A 13,459-nucleotide genomic window follows, 5' to 3' on the forward strand; every position below is an offset into this window, starting at 1 on the left:
AAGAAAGAAAACCAATATGGCATGAAGCAAACTTCTAAGCAGTGGTACTTAAAGTTTGATAACTTCATGAGGAGGAGTGGGTTTAGAAGACATGAGGTTGATCACAGTTGTTACTTGAAGAAGTTAAGCTCCTCATACATCATCCTCGTATTAAATGTTGATGTTGTGTTGATTGCTGGTTCCAACACGCAGAGCGTTCAAGACAATGAACAAAGGGGCTACTAAGCTAAAGAAAGTCGTTAGTATGGAGAACTCAGCAGATGAAAGTACTAAGGTGTTTACCACTAAAAAGTTGAAGCCAGGCATGGCTTTAGCTGCCCTTCTAAGATTTTGAGGATGGGGGTTGGCATAGAGAGGGAGAAAGATTGAGAGAATGATGAAATTTGAATGGCAGATGAAGTTGTTCAAGCCTTCAAGTGGGAGATTGTTGGGGTATGAAGTCTTATCCAATATTGAGCATTTGTATCATGTTCATGAAGCATTTGGAGCAGTTAGAACTCAATGGAGCACTTGAGGTTCTTGGAGCATGTGTCAAAGGAACAAATATTCTGAGAAAGGAATGGATCATCAAACAAATGAACATATCAAGTGCCAAAGGAACGGATCATGTACAAGGGGTTTTGGAGCACCTGGAAGAGGTTTGGAGCACTTGGAAAAGGCTTGGAGCACTAGGGAAGGTTATGGAGCAACAATGAGTCCTTGTTGCGCCATTTGATAAAGGGATGGGCCAAGAGGGATGCTTTTGCGCCATTGGCACTCCCTCTTGCGTCATCTTTTTATCCCCTTAAGCCATGATGCTTCTTGTTGCACCATGCATGACCTTGTTGCACCATGCATGTGCCTGTTGCTCCATGGTGATGTTGTTGCTCCAAGATTGATGTTTGTGTGCATTACGTGATGCTTTTGCGCCACTTATATCCCTGTTACTCCATCTACGGTTGTTTTTGCACCATGAAGAAGTTGTTGCGCCATCATGGACCATCTTGGTACATGATGTGCCACATTGATTCCTTGTTGTGCCATGTTGATCCAAGTATGCCTAGACAATGATGATGCTCTAGAATGTTCCCGAAGATGCTGCATGGCGGATTGTGATTGGCTGTCACCATTAATGGGCCTATGGGCCAATGGGCTTGGCCCATTAGGGTTTTAGGTATGATCCCTCAAGTATAAGTAGACTCATATCTCCATCATTGTAGGTGTGAAGAAATTTCAAATGAGTAATCACTGTAAGGTTGAGAGCACTCCTTTGGAGCAGTTAGTAAACAAGAGAGGTTCTTTTTTTTGAGAGCTCAAGTGAGGTGTAACTTTTGTTTGTGATTGTAATTGTTATTGGAAGTTAATAAAATCCTCTCTCTCTCTCTCTCTCTCTCTGTCTATCGTTCGCCCATGGATATAGGTCACCTTGACCGAACCACGTTAAATATTGTGTTCACTTGATTTACCTTTTCAGAAGTTTTATTTCCGCAAGGTCACCGAAGTTTGTTTTGTTTTTTGTCTGAAGTGTTTAACTTGTTTTGTTGTCACCCAACAACAACCACCCTTACCACCACCTCTACCATCACTATCACCAGCACCACCTATACCTTACGACTACCTCTATCATCGTCATCAACACAACTCCTACCTCTACGACCACCACCTCTTCCACCTTAACCAATACCACCACTACCACTTCACCACTACTGATCCACCACCACCAATACCAACACCTCTTTCACTACTACCTCCATCCTCTCCACCACCACCGCCACTACCATTACAACCTAAACAACTACATCTTCCACCACAAAACATTGCCACCACAACCTTCTCTACCAATACGACCACATTTTTCATCTCCATGTCTTTCGTCACCACGAAATATACAAAGTCCGCCATGGTCACCTCAGCGACCATCACATCCATTGCCTCAATCATCATCACCACATCCACCCCCACCCCTCTCCCACTACTACCACCACCACATTGGTTTAACTCGTCCGACAGATCCCAAAAATCGAATTATATATATATATATATATATATATATATATATATATATATATATATACACACACACACACACACACACGTTCATTCCCCGAAACCCGCCAATACAAGCCCCAAAAATTCAAAAAGACTAAAAAAACATAACTATGAAAATCTCCTTCAATCGTCAATGCATTCCCTTACTAGCCTCATCATATCCTCCTTCATCCTTTTTAATGTTTTATTATGATTTAAATATTTTTATAGTATTAAAAATTTTAATTTATTTTAATAAACAATTTTGGGTTTTTCTCTTCCACGTCTTCGCGTCAAAATTTTTAAAACCTCGTCTATGTCCCAAATTGTAAAAAGAGGGAAAAAACGCTCCTCACTCACATATGTTGTTTCTTAAAACCAAGCGCTACGAATCAGCCATTATCCACCAACACGTCTCCATCTCTAAAACATTATCGAGATATGATGTTCTTGAACTCCTAGCCTCTCTGGACATGGCGCAAGTTTACCCCAACCCCCAATCTTCGTTCCTGACGTGAATCAACTACAAAATTTTGTGGTTTGTATGAACAGTTAGGTGGTGTTTGTTTTTTTAAAAAAACCTCTTCTAACCTCTTAGTGTTGTGCGGCGCACGACACGTGCAACACTTATAAGTTCGCAGCAGTTTGTTTTTTAAAAGACTTCGGGCTCAAAAACCTCTTCCCGTCCTCTGCCCCACACAACATTGGGATTGGCTCTTCTCACCACTTCTAACCTAATCTAAACAAAAAAAAGCGGACAAAATTTTAGCCGCATTCCCTTCTCCTGTCTTCGTTCTCCATCTTCCTTCTCCATCTTCGTTCTCCCTTCTCGTCGTCGATCCTGTTGAAGAATAGAAGAACTCTGCCAGCCGATCGCCGGTCGCCACTCGCCGCTGCCCAGTCGACAGCCACTGCCATCGTCTTCAACATGTTAGTTTTTTTTTCTGATTTCTTATTTGAGTACCGATTCTATGCTGTTGAGTACCAAATTTCTGATTTGAGTACCGATTTTGTTGCTGAGATGTGAAGAATCCTTGCTAAAATCTTTGTTGAATGTTGATTTATGATAAAATCTTTGTTGAATGTCGTTGAGTACCAAATTTCACTTGGATTCGGTTTTTGGGAATTGTTAATTAAACAATTTTATTCCACTTTGATGTTTGGTTTCTTAATAATTGTTTTAAGTTTCCATCAATTCTCAACAGTGATATCATAGGTTGGTTTTAAATCCCTTGATTACATTTGAATTCTTTTGTTCATTCGTCACCATCGATTCTTCATGGTGCATTGGAATGATAAAAAAAATCTCAAAATGTAAATATTGCTTATACTTAAAACATTAACCATGTGATTCGATATTTACTTGTTGAATATATTCTTTTTAATAATATCTAATGATCGAATTTATAATACAAATATATTATTTGTTGAATTCTTATCACTTGTATTTCTTGAATGGAGATCAAGTTTATGCTTATATGCAAGTTTGTGCTTAAATCGCTGAATATGCTAAACTTATTTGTTGGTTGTGTTGTATAATCTTTGCTTATATGGGTTTTTCATTCATGATGCATTGTTGGTGAATATACTAAACTTATTTGTTGATTATGTTGAAATATGATTAATCTTTGTTGCTAAAGTATGTATTCCATATTTTTTTTGTTAGCAATGGGAGATAAACATACATGGACCAATGAGCAAACAAAATGCTTATTGCTCACGTGTATTGAAGAGGTACAAACTGTGGTTAGGAAAGGTTTGAGTTTGCACAAAAAATCATGTCACAAGTTAGGAACAACCATTAAGGAAAAGTATGGCGTGGATTTGAATCAACGACAATTGAAAAACGCCTATGATAACCTTAAAGCCAAATACACATGATGGTTATACTTAAAAAACAAAACTGGCAACCTTTACAATCCACAAACGAATACTTTTAACTTCACAAATGAGGAGTGGGAGGACTTTAAAAAGGTATATATATATATATATATATATATATATATATATATATATATACACACACACACACATATTTATATGTATTTTGTTTATATGGTTTCCATTTATTCTTATATTACTTTTGTTACATTGATTGGGTTTAGGGACATCCGAAAGCCGCTTCTTTGAAAACCGTCCCATTATTGTTTCCAGAGATTTGTGCAGAACTCTTTGATGGAAACAGTGCATCTGGTAATCTCAGCTATGCCACATCCCAAACACCATCGGGACATGAATCATCTTCTTTCCATGTCACACCAGTAAAGCTTATGGACGCCCCTTCCATTAACATAGATGAAGATGATTACTTTTCCAATAATACTAGTGAGCATTTTACTCAGCCACCACCTTCTGCTGCTTCACCTTCTGCTGATTCACCTTCTGCTGCTTCACCTTCTGGTTACCCCAACAAAAGGGCTAAACCCTCAACTCCTAGACCTCGAGCTCCTAGTGCCTCACCTGATCCACCTTCTTGTGCCTCACCTAAAGCTTCTATTACTGTTGATGATTTAGCACTGGAGATGCAAAAAGCTCTACACCATTTTACTCAAGGGCCAATAATTCCCCAATGTTTAGAGAAGCTTGAGTTGCTCCAGTGAGGCCCAGTAGACTCTCTACGATTTTTTGCGTATCACATTTCTGGAAGGACTATGAATATAAGAGAGATGTGGGTAAATTTTCCCAATGATCCACAAATATTAAGAGGATGGATCGAGATGACAGCTACAAGTTTAGGAGTTTTAAAGGAAGGAAATATTGTTCGTTAAGTTTATATATTTGAGTTGTTTAGGTTTTAATTGCATGTGTTGGAACTATATGGTTATGTTTTTTGGTTACTTGCTACTTGAATGTTATTTGTAGTATTTGGTACTTGAATCTTATGTTATTTGGTATTTGAGTTTTATGTTATGTTTTTTGGTACTTGAATCTCATGTTATTTGGTACTTGAGATTTATGTTATGTTATTTGGTACTTGAGATTTATGTTATGTTAGTTGGTACTTGAATCTTATGTTATGATATTATGTTATGTTAGTTGGTACTTAAGTTTTATTTTATGTTATTTGGTACTTGTGTTGATTAATATGTTCTTAATGGATCACGACAAAAAGATACTTCTCATAATTCTAATGTACTTGTACGTCCACTACTTTTGGAAGATGGGTGTCAAACGAGTGCGGGACAACGATTCAGAAATGACGGGACATGAATTTACGTTAGAGTTACTTCACCGTAATCCTATACAATGTGTTGAAGTACTACGCATGTCCCGTGAATCATTTGTCCGGCTATGTGCTCATTTTAGAGTAAACTATGCGTTAAAGGATAGCAAACATGTATCAGTTGAGGAGAAGATGGCTATGTTTTTTATGATGATACGTCATAACCAACGTTATGTGATTATCAAGCGGAGATTTCAACACTCAAAGCAAACAATTCATAAGTTTTTTCATGAAGTGTTGGACAAAATGTTGCTTTTCGCACGTGACATTATAGTACCAACTTCTTTTAATCTGAATCCAAACATTCTGGGACATAATAGGAGGCTACGACGGATGTTCAAAGGAGCAGTTGGTGCACTTGATGGCACTTTGATACATTCTGTTGTCCCTGCAAACAAACGAGATTTATATAGTAGGGAAAAGGCGATTGTTACCAAAACGTATTGGCAATATGTGACTTCAACATGATGTTTACGTTTGTTGTGGCCGATTGGGAAGGGATAACACACGATTCTATAATATTATCAGAAGCATTAGCAAATCCACATGCACCATTCCCGTTACCACCATCAGGTAAGTTTATGGTTATTTAAATAGTTTTATCTTAGTTTGAAAAAAAATGATTTTTATTTATTTATTTATTTATTTTTTCATTTTTACAGATAAATATTATCTTTGTGATGCCGCTTATGCAAACATTCGAGGTTTTATGGCACCATACCGTAATGTGAGGTATTGGCTTGGAGATTTCCGTCGAAGACGTGCATTAACGAATAAAGAAAAATTTAACCATGCACACGCAAAACTTCGAAACGTCATTGAGCGTGCTTTTGGTGTCTTGAAAGCACGATTCCCTATATTGAAGAGGATTACAACATTCTCGTTGGTTACACAACGAAACATTACCCTTGCATGTTTTGCGCTTCATAATTTTATAAGAAGAGAGGGACTACGTGATGAGTATTTTGCACGATATGATGAACCAAATGTCTCGGTTCGGAATAACAATGCAGTCGTTGATGATGATGAAGATGAGATTCCAGCACATAGTACTGCAACGGACCGTGAATAAATGACCCAGTTACGGGATGAAATTGCCGAACAATTGATGCAAAATATCGAATGACAATTATTAAAGTTTGGTTGTATGAACTTTATTGCAAAATGTTATTGTAAGACTAATTTGATTATATGAAATTTATTTCAATGTTTTAAAACTACAATTATTAAATTTTCTGTGTTTAAAACCATTTTCGCTTTATTAAATTAGTTTATTTTAATTTTGTAATGTCTGTAGATGTTAACAAAAACAAACACGCTTCTTATTACAGTCTGCAGCCGTTTGGTCCACCTCTTCTGCTGCAGAAGTCTGCAGAGGTGGTCCGCAGACTTTATGAATTTTTGCTTCAGAAAAACAAACAACACCTTAGTCACGCTTGGAGAAGACTTCAAGAAACTAGTGAGTCATCAGAGAGTAGGCATGGATTCTTGCAGGAGATGATAATCTTGTGCTAATACACGATCACCGAGGGAAATTTAGAGCGGATATACGATGAATATTAAATCTGAAATGATACCATACTAATCATGGTTTGTCATATTTCTAAGAGTTGATTGTTTATTATTGCATATTAGGGTTGAGACGTGGCCCCTTGAAAAAGAATTAACTCTTACCAAATACAAATTCACATATCTTTCAATTTCTTAATTATCACTCATGATTACAAAATAGGAATTAGTTCATTACATTATATTTATATCTTGAATTCATAACTCGATTCACTTTCAATACCAATCAGAAAGAAGAATTGGAACTCCAGACCCCACGATCTCACATATGCCTCTTAAATCTCAATCTCTCCTAGGTAACTAATTGTTTCAAAGTTTCATTTTTTAATTGCTAAATTATGTTCAAAATCATTTTAATTTATGTAATTTCAGTATGCTTAATTGCTAAGGAGATTTAATATTAGTTTAAAGTGTTAATTTTTTATTTTATTGCTAAAATGATACCATTGCAAATATATAATGGAGTTACTTTTCATAAAAGTGTGGCTTTTGGTTCTTATCTTATTTATGAGTTTTCATCAGGGAAGTTGAAATAAGTAAGAGGGGGTGCCTGCAAAACTAATTTTAGCTGTAATGATCATCACTCCTGCTATGGAATATGATTTAAAGGAGAAGGTTGTTAACAATGTTTTTATAAAGCATAAAACATTACTCTATGCAGGGGAGACATGGAATGGAACTACCAATGTCCATCAACAACCCGAAATGTCTCAGTTGTCTATAAAAGATCAAGAAGATATGAAGAGTCGTGTTGTAACACTTGAGGAAAAGCTACGATAAAACAAGGAAGAGCTTGAAGTTATTAAGGAGAAGCTGGAAAAACTAAAGAAAATATGCTAAAATCACAAAGCTTATGATCTCGAAGTTCTCAGACTTTCAAAATGTACCCTGCCCTTCTAATGAAGATGAAGATCATATACACGAGGATACAACACATCTATCATATCAAAATCCTTAGTCAAGATCTTTCCTTAAAGTTTGGTATTATTTTCACATCTACTTTAACTATTAGTGATTTTGTTGTTAGTATATTATAGTCAACCGTTTTAACTTTTAGATTTGAAGATGTTCGACTATTATTCATTTATTTATACTACTTTTTTTTTGTGTATTTACATAAATTCCAATGTATATACTAGTAGTTATATAATGTATATGGGAAATAAAACTTGTTCTTTTTTCAACGAATATTATTGTTGAAGATCAATCTTAGATATTAAATATTAATCCTAGAAATAACATATGAGACTGAACGTATCGGTCATCGTATTCTGTTTTTAACGTATCGGAGACTGAACGTATCGGTCATCACATTTTTTTTTCAATCTCAAAAGAATCATATTCGGGACTAAATCACATTGTATCCGAAACTAACATTTGGTCCTTGATAACTCATATGAGAGAATCACACATGACATGTAAGTATGTAATGGGGATCGAGATAAATTTTAATAGAGACCAATTTATATATCATCAGGGACTAATATTTAGTCCCTAAAGGATAGTATCACATACTAACATGACATAAAATGTGTCATGTTGGAAACAAATGGGATAATATCAAAAACTAATATTTAGTCCTTGAAAGATTGTATCGGGGACTGCTATGCTATAAATGACGACCCAAAAGAAACATGTTAGAGACTAAATGAGATTGTATAAGGGACTGATGTTCGGTCCCTAAAAGAAAATATCAATGATTGATACTACATAAATCTAAGGACCTAAAGGAAAGATAATGGAGATTAACCGAGATAGTATTAGAGGTTGATTTTTCAACCTCTGATACTGACATGTTTCAAGGACTGATTTCCAATGGATACATAAAAGATTGAGTATGTAAGACTAGCTCTCTGGGACTGGCTGGGGACTAGTGAAATCAGTCCTTGTCTCTGATACTAGTGAAATCAGTCCTTGTCTCTATGATACTAATACTAACAGATATCAAGGACTGATTTCCAATCCTAGATACATATAACATTGAGTATGTAAGACTAGCTCTCGGGGACTGGCTGAGAACTAGTGAAATCAGTCCTTGATGCTCATGAAAGATTGATTATTAGTTAACAGAGACTTATTTTTTTAGCCTTTGATAGCTTTTTTTCTTCTAGAGAAACTTGAAGTCACATCTTTTATGTATTTTTTAACAAAACAATTACTCATTATTAAAACATGACCATAAATTATTTAATGTCACTTGTTTTGTTACGTTTAATATGTGGCTAAAGAAATGATTCATATAGGCCCACACATAATTTTAAAAAAAACGCCACCATTGTATACTTACAATCATTTGTTTTGCTATGTTTAGTAACTGGCTAAACGATACATATGGACACACACGCAATTAATAAAAACGCCACCATAAAATACTTACAGTCACATCTTTTATTCTTTCATCATGGCAAATACTAATAATTAAACACACATAATATACTATAACATGACCATAAATTCCTTAGAGTCACTTGATTTGTCACTTGATTTGTTATGTTTAATACGTGGCTGAATGATACATATGGTCACACAAACAATTCATGTCACCATATATATTACTTTTTGGCTACATTAGAATCTATTACACATTATTTCCCATAAAGAAAACACAAAGACGTGGCAGATGGTCATATTTGGCCGCATTATTCGACTGAGGCTAAACGATACATATAGAAACACAAACTAATAAAAAAATATACGCCACAATAATATGCTTACTGGCACATGGTATGTTACCTTTATAACATGTCGTTAAATTATACATATGGTCATAAAAACAATTAATATGACCATAAGTGTTCCCTTTAGCTACATTAGAATACATTACACATTATTTCCGATAAAGAGAACACAAAGATGTGAAACATGGTCATATTTTGCCACTTTATTCGAATGAGGCTAAGCAATACATATGGACACAAGAACTATTAAAAAACGCCACCATAAAATGCTTATAGCCACATGGTTTTTCACGTTTATTATATGTGGCTAAATGATACGTATGGTCATATAAACACTTCATGTGACCATAGGTATTACCTTTAGCTAGATTAGAATCCGTTACACATTATTTCCAATAAAACGAACACAAAGATGTGGCAGATGGTCATATTTGGCCACATTATTCCACTGAGGCTAAACTATACATTTGGAGACATGAACTGTTAAACCAACATAAAATGCTTACAGCCACATGGTTTGTCATGTCTATTATATATGGCTAAATGATACATATGGACATATAAACAATTCATGTCGCCATAGATATTACCTTTAGACATATTACAATCCATTGCATAGTATTTCCGATAAAACGAACACATATACGTGGCAGATGGTCATATTTGGCCACATTATATGACTGACGCTAAACGATACATTTGGACACACGAACTATTAAAAAAACGCCACCATAATATGCTTACAGGTACATGGTTTGTCACGATTATTATATGTGGCTAAATAACACATATGGTCATACATACAATTCATGTTACCATAGGCATGATCTCATCGATAACCACTAAGATTTTTAAATGTGGAGAAAATAATCAAGGATTTTACAAAATAGATTCTTGGTGTGATTTTCGGCTAATCCACTTCACATCATGAAGTGAAGTATGGATCCTAGCCTTGTTTTGAAATGATTTGGTAACTGGGTAAATATTCATTAAGGATTAATTAGAAAAAATAGGTCTAATCATTAACCGAATGATGTATTAAAAGTATCCACTAAAAGTTTATTGCTATAAAAATCTTCAAAAAGGACAAGCTAGAAGGATTGATAAATTTTGTTTGTGTTTTGAGAATAGTTCTCTTAAACAAAAAGAAAGATCGTAACTTTAGCTATAGGAAGGAGCAAGTATCAAAATACACATAGTACATCGATAACATTAATATTATATGGAATTCCATCAAGATTAGGAGTTAACTATGGAAACATAACCGACTGGCTTACCTATGCATATAATCAGGTAATTCTGATTTGATATGATAAACTTTGAAAGATCCATCTTAGCAAACGTTAAGTGTACAAATTATAGAAATATGGAATTCCATCATTTTGGGAGTTGACTATGGTGACATAACCAACTAGCCAACTAGTACATATATTCAGATGATTCTAATATGAGCTATATGGAAAGATCCATTATGGAACTACATTGCATGTTGAGTGCCTTTGGAACTAACTTGGAAAAGCAAAGAGACTCCAAGCTTCAAAGAACTAAGTATAGTGATAAGACTAAAGAAACATGGAATTTCTCCTACTGGAATTGGCTATGGTCGGATGATTTTTACTTAGCATTAGCAACTTGAAAATATACATCGTGAAGTTACATAGCATGTTGAGAACCTTTTGGGACTAACATGGCTAAGCATAGAACTCGAAGTTTCAAATGCTCCTATGGTTAGATTGTCACACCCCCGGACCAGACGGCGGAAACGTCCGGAGGCGGGTGACTACATTGTGCAGTATCATAACAATTGCATATAAATGAAACAGAGCAATCCAAACAGCATACATTAAGATAACAAACTTACATTTTTTACATATTGTATTTGTCCTTCAGATTACATAAAAGAGACATAAGTAGGAAAATTCTAAACTACAGCAGAATAGTCCTGCATCCGCGCCCCTTTTTACCTGCTTACTAGATCCCTGAGAACACAAGTCGTTTTGAAAAGCGTCAACTAAAAAGTTGGTGAGTTCATAAGCATTTTTGTATGAAATAGTTTCACATTTGTTTAGAATCGTTCTCATTGCCCTTTCAGAAAATCCGATATTTTCTATGAAATCGTGCGAAGTCTTGTTTTGAAAATCATGGATATATGTGTGCATGTCGTTACTTTTTGTTCATCCTTATAAGGAGTGATTTTTGAAAAGTAGTACGATTTGTAAAGGCGAGCTGTGTTCGAAAATAGTTCTTTTGAGTAGTAGCAATCGACAGTTTCCAGAAAATTCTCTATTTTCAAAAAGGATAGAGTTGTAAATCTTATTTTCCTTTTCGGGTATTTTTGAGTGTGTGTTCTACTTTATCGTCATCGAAAATCGTATAAAATCGTTTCTTCAGAAAATCCTATATTTTCTGCTATAAAATATTCGTAAGTTCTGTTTCCAACTGTGTATACTTGCATATGTGTGCTTATCGTTTTCAAAATCGTTCACAAACGTTTTTCCCCAGAAAATTCTATGTTTTTCTTATTTGTAAAATAGTAGTATTAAGGCTCTAATACTTGTTAGGTGAAAGAATTTAACATGGCGATTGTGGACATTCCGCGCAATGAAAAAGAAAAGTCAACACAACAAATGCGGACCATCACTACCATGCGTAGAGCAGTCAACACAACGAGCCACAGTTTATTTATGAGGTTTTCCTTGCATAAATTTCTAGATGACATAACATATTCTAGTGAGTCGTTATAACCATACTAATATGACCGATACCTGTTTTGGCGTTTCTCAGGCGCCCTCGTTTTGTTAAAGACATTTGTCACCCTAGACTGGCCGGTCTAGCTGTAGCGGACAGCGAAGGTGCGGGGTGTCAACCCCGTATAGATCTATGCACAAATTCCCGTTCTCCCTCCAGGAGACTCTGGCTATAACTCCTTACAGGACTTTAGACGTACACTAATATTTTATATTTAGGTACTTTTGAGATTTGTCTGACTAGAATACTAACAACCTTTTGAGTAATCGTTGAGATCCATTACTCGTTAGATAAATAATGATACTCGTACTCATTGAATAGAAATATCATTTTTGTTTCCTATCGTTTATTGTGCTTGTTGACTGGGTGCTTCGTGTTCGTTTCGTTTCGTTTATTGAAAAATAACCCATTTTGAACATTTATCAAAATGACCCAATATTATCGGAGTTGGCAAAAATGGTCCTTCCCTTTTATAAATTATCGGCTCGGGCCCATATTAGTCAAAAGAAAAAGTGTCAAGTTATCATTTGTGTAAATTTATGACTGCATGTTATGACACACATTTTCTACTTTATGACATACACTGCTGTCGTAAAACTTTCAGAAACATAAGTGATGATCTGTTTAAGTTAATCTTGAAGCAAATCCTTATAGTTGTTGTTATAGTAATTCGTGACTTATACTTGGTGACATACTAGTTCTTGTTTCCAAACATGATTTGTGGAATATAATCCAAACTCTTGAGACTTAACCAAAATCTCGAGTTTTTGGACTATTTATAAGGGATTTCATACTTATGCACATGTAATATGGCATGCATGCACAATAAGCAAATAGATTTTGATTTACACAAGACTTTGACTTGTATTCTCCCTCAAAAACAATAAAACTTCTAAAAAGGTAGGGGTATGAAGCTCACCTTGAGTTAGTTTTGTGGGGGTTTTGAAATGTAGTGAATAGATCTTGATTCTAAGCACTATAATGTCCTTGCTGAACTCCTTGAAGACTAGATTGTTCTAAGGAGGTTAAATTAGGACCTTGTGTGTAAATGAGATGATTTTAACAAAATAATACATATGAATACTAGGAGATTTCGAAATAGCTCACCTAATTTCCAAGAACCACCTTGATGATAAAGATTTTTGGAAGAATCCACTTGTTCATGAGAGGAGTTTGTTAAGTGGGTGAAGGAAAAGATCTTGAAGAAAGATGAAATCTCTAGGGGGAAATGGAG

At 35.2% G+C, this 13,459-nt stretch overlaps 2 protein-coding genes across 2 annotated transcripts; both read left to right on the forward strand.

Annotated features, from left to right (window-relative positions):
- The first annotated feature begins 5,203 nt into the window (after positions 1-5,203).
- On the forward strand, positions 5,204-5,698 carry LOC145140287 (uncharacterized). Its single transcript, XM_079073824.1, has one exon. It carries the CDS (start codon positions 5,204-5,206, stop codon positions 5,696-5,698), a length of 495 nt encoding a protein of 164 aa, XP_078929950.1.
- LOC145140289 (uncharacterized) lies at positions 5,695-6,302 on the forward strand. Its single transcript, XM_079073825.1, has 2 exons — positions 5,695-5,803; positions 5,893-6,302. Exons 1-2 carry the CDS (start codon positions 5,695-5,697, stop codon positions 6,300-6,302), a joined length of 519 nt encoding a protein of 172 aa, XP_078929951.1.
- The last annotated feature ends 7,157 nt before the right edge of the window (positions 6,303-13,459 follow it).

This window comes from Lactuca virosa, chromosome 9 (assembly GCF_052849685.1).
Source record: "Lactuca virosa cultivar CGN04683 chromosome 9, Lactuca_virosa_CGN04683_v6, whole genome shotgun sequence".
NCBI classification, from domain to species: domain Eukaryota; kingdom Viridiplantae; phylum Streptophyta; class Magnoliopsida; order Asterales; family Asteraceae; genus Lactuca; species Lactuca virosa.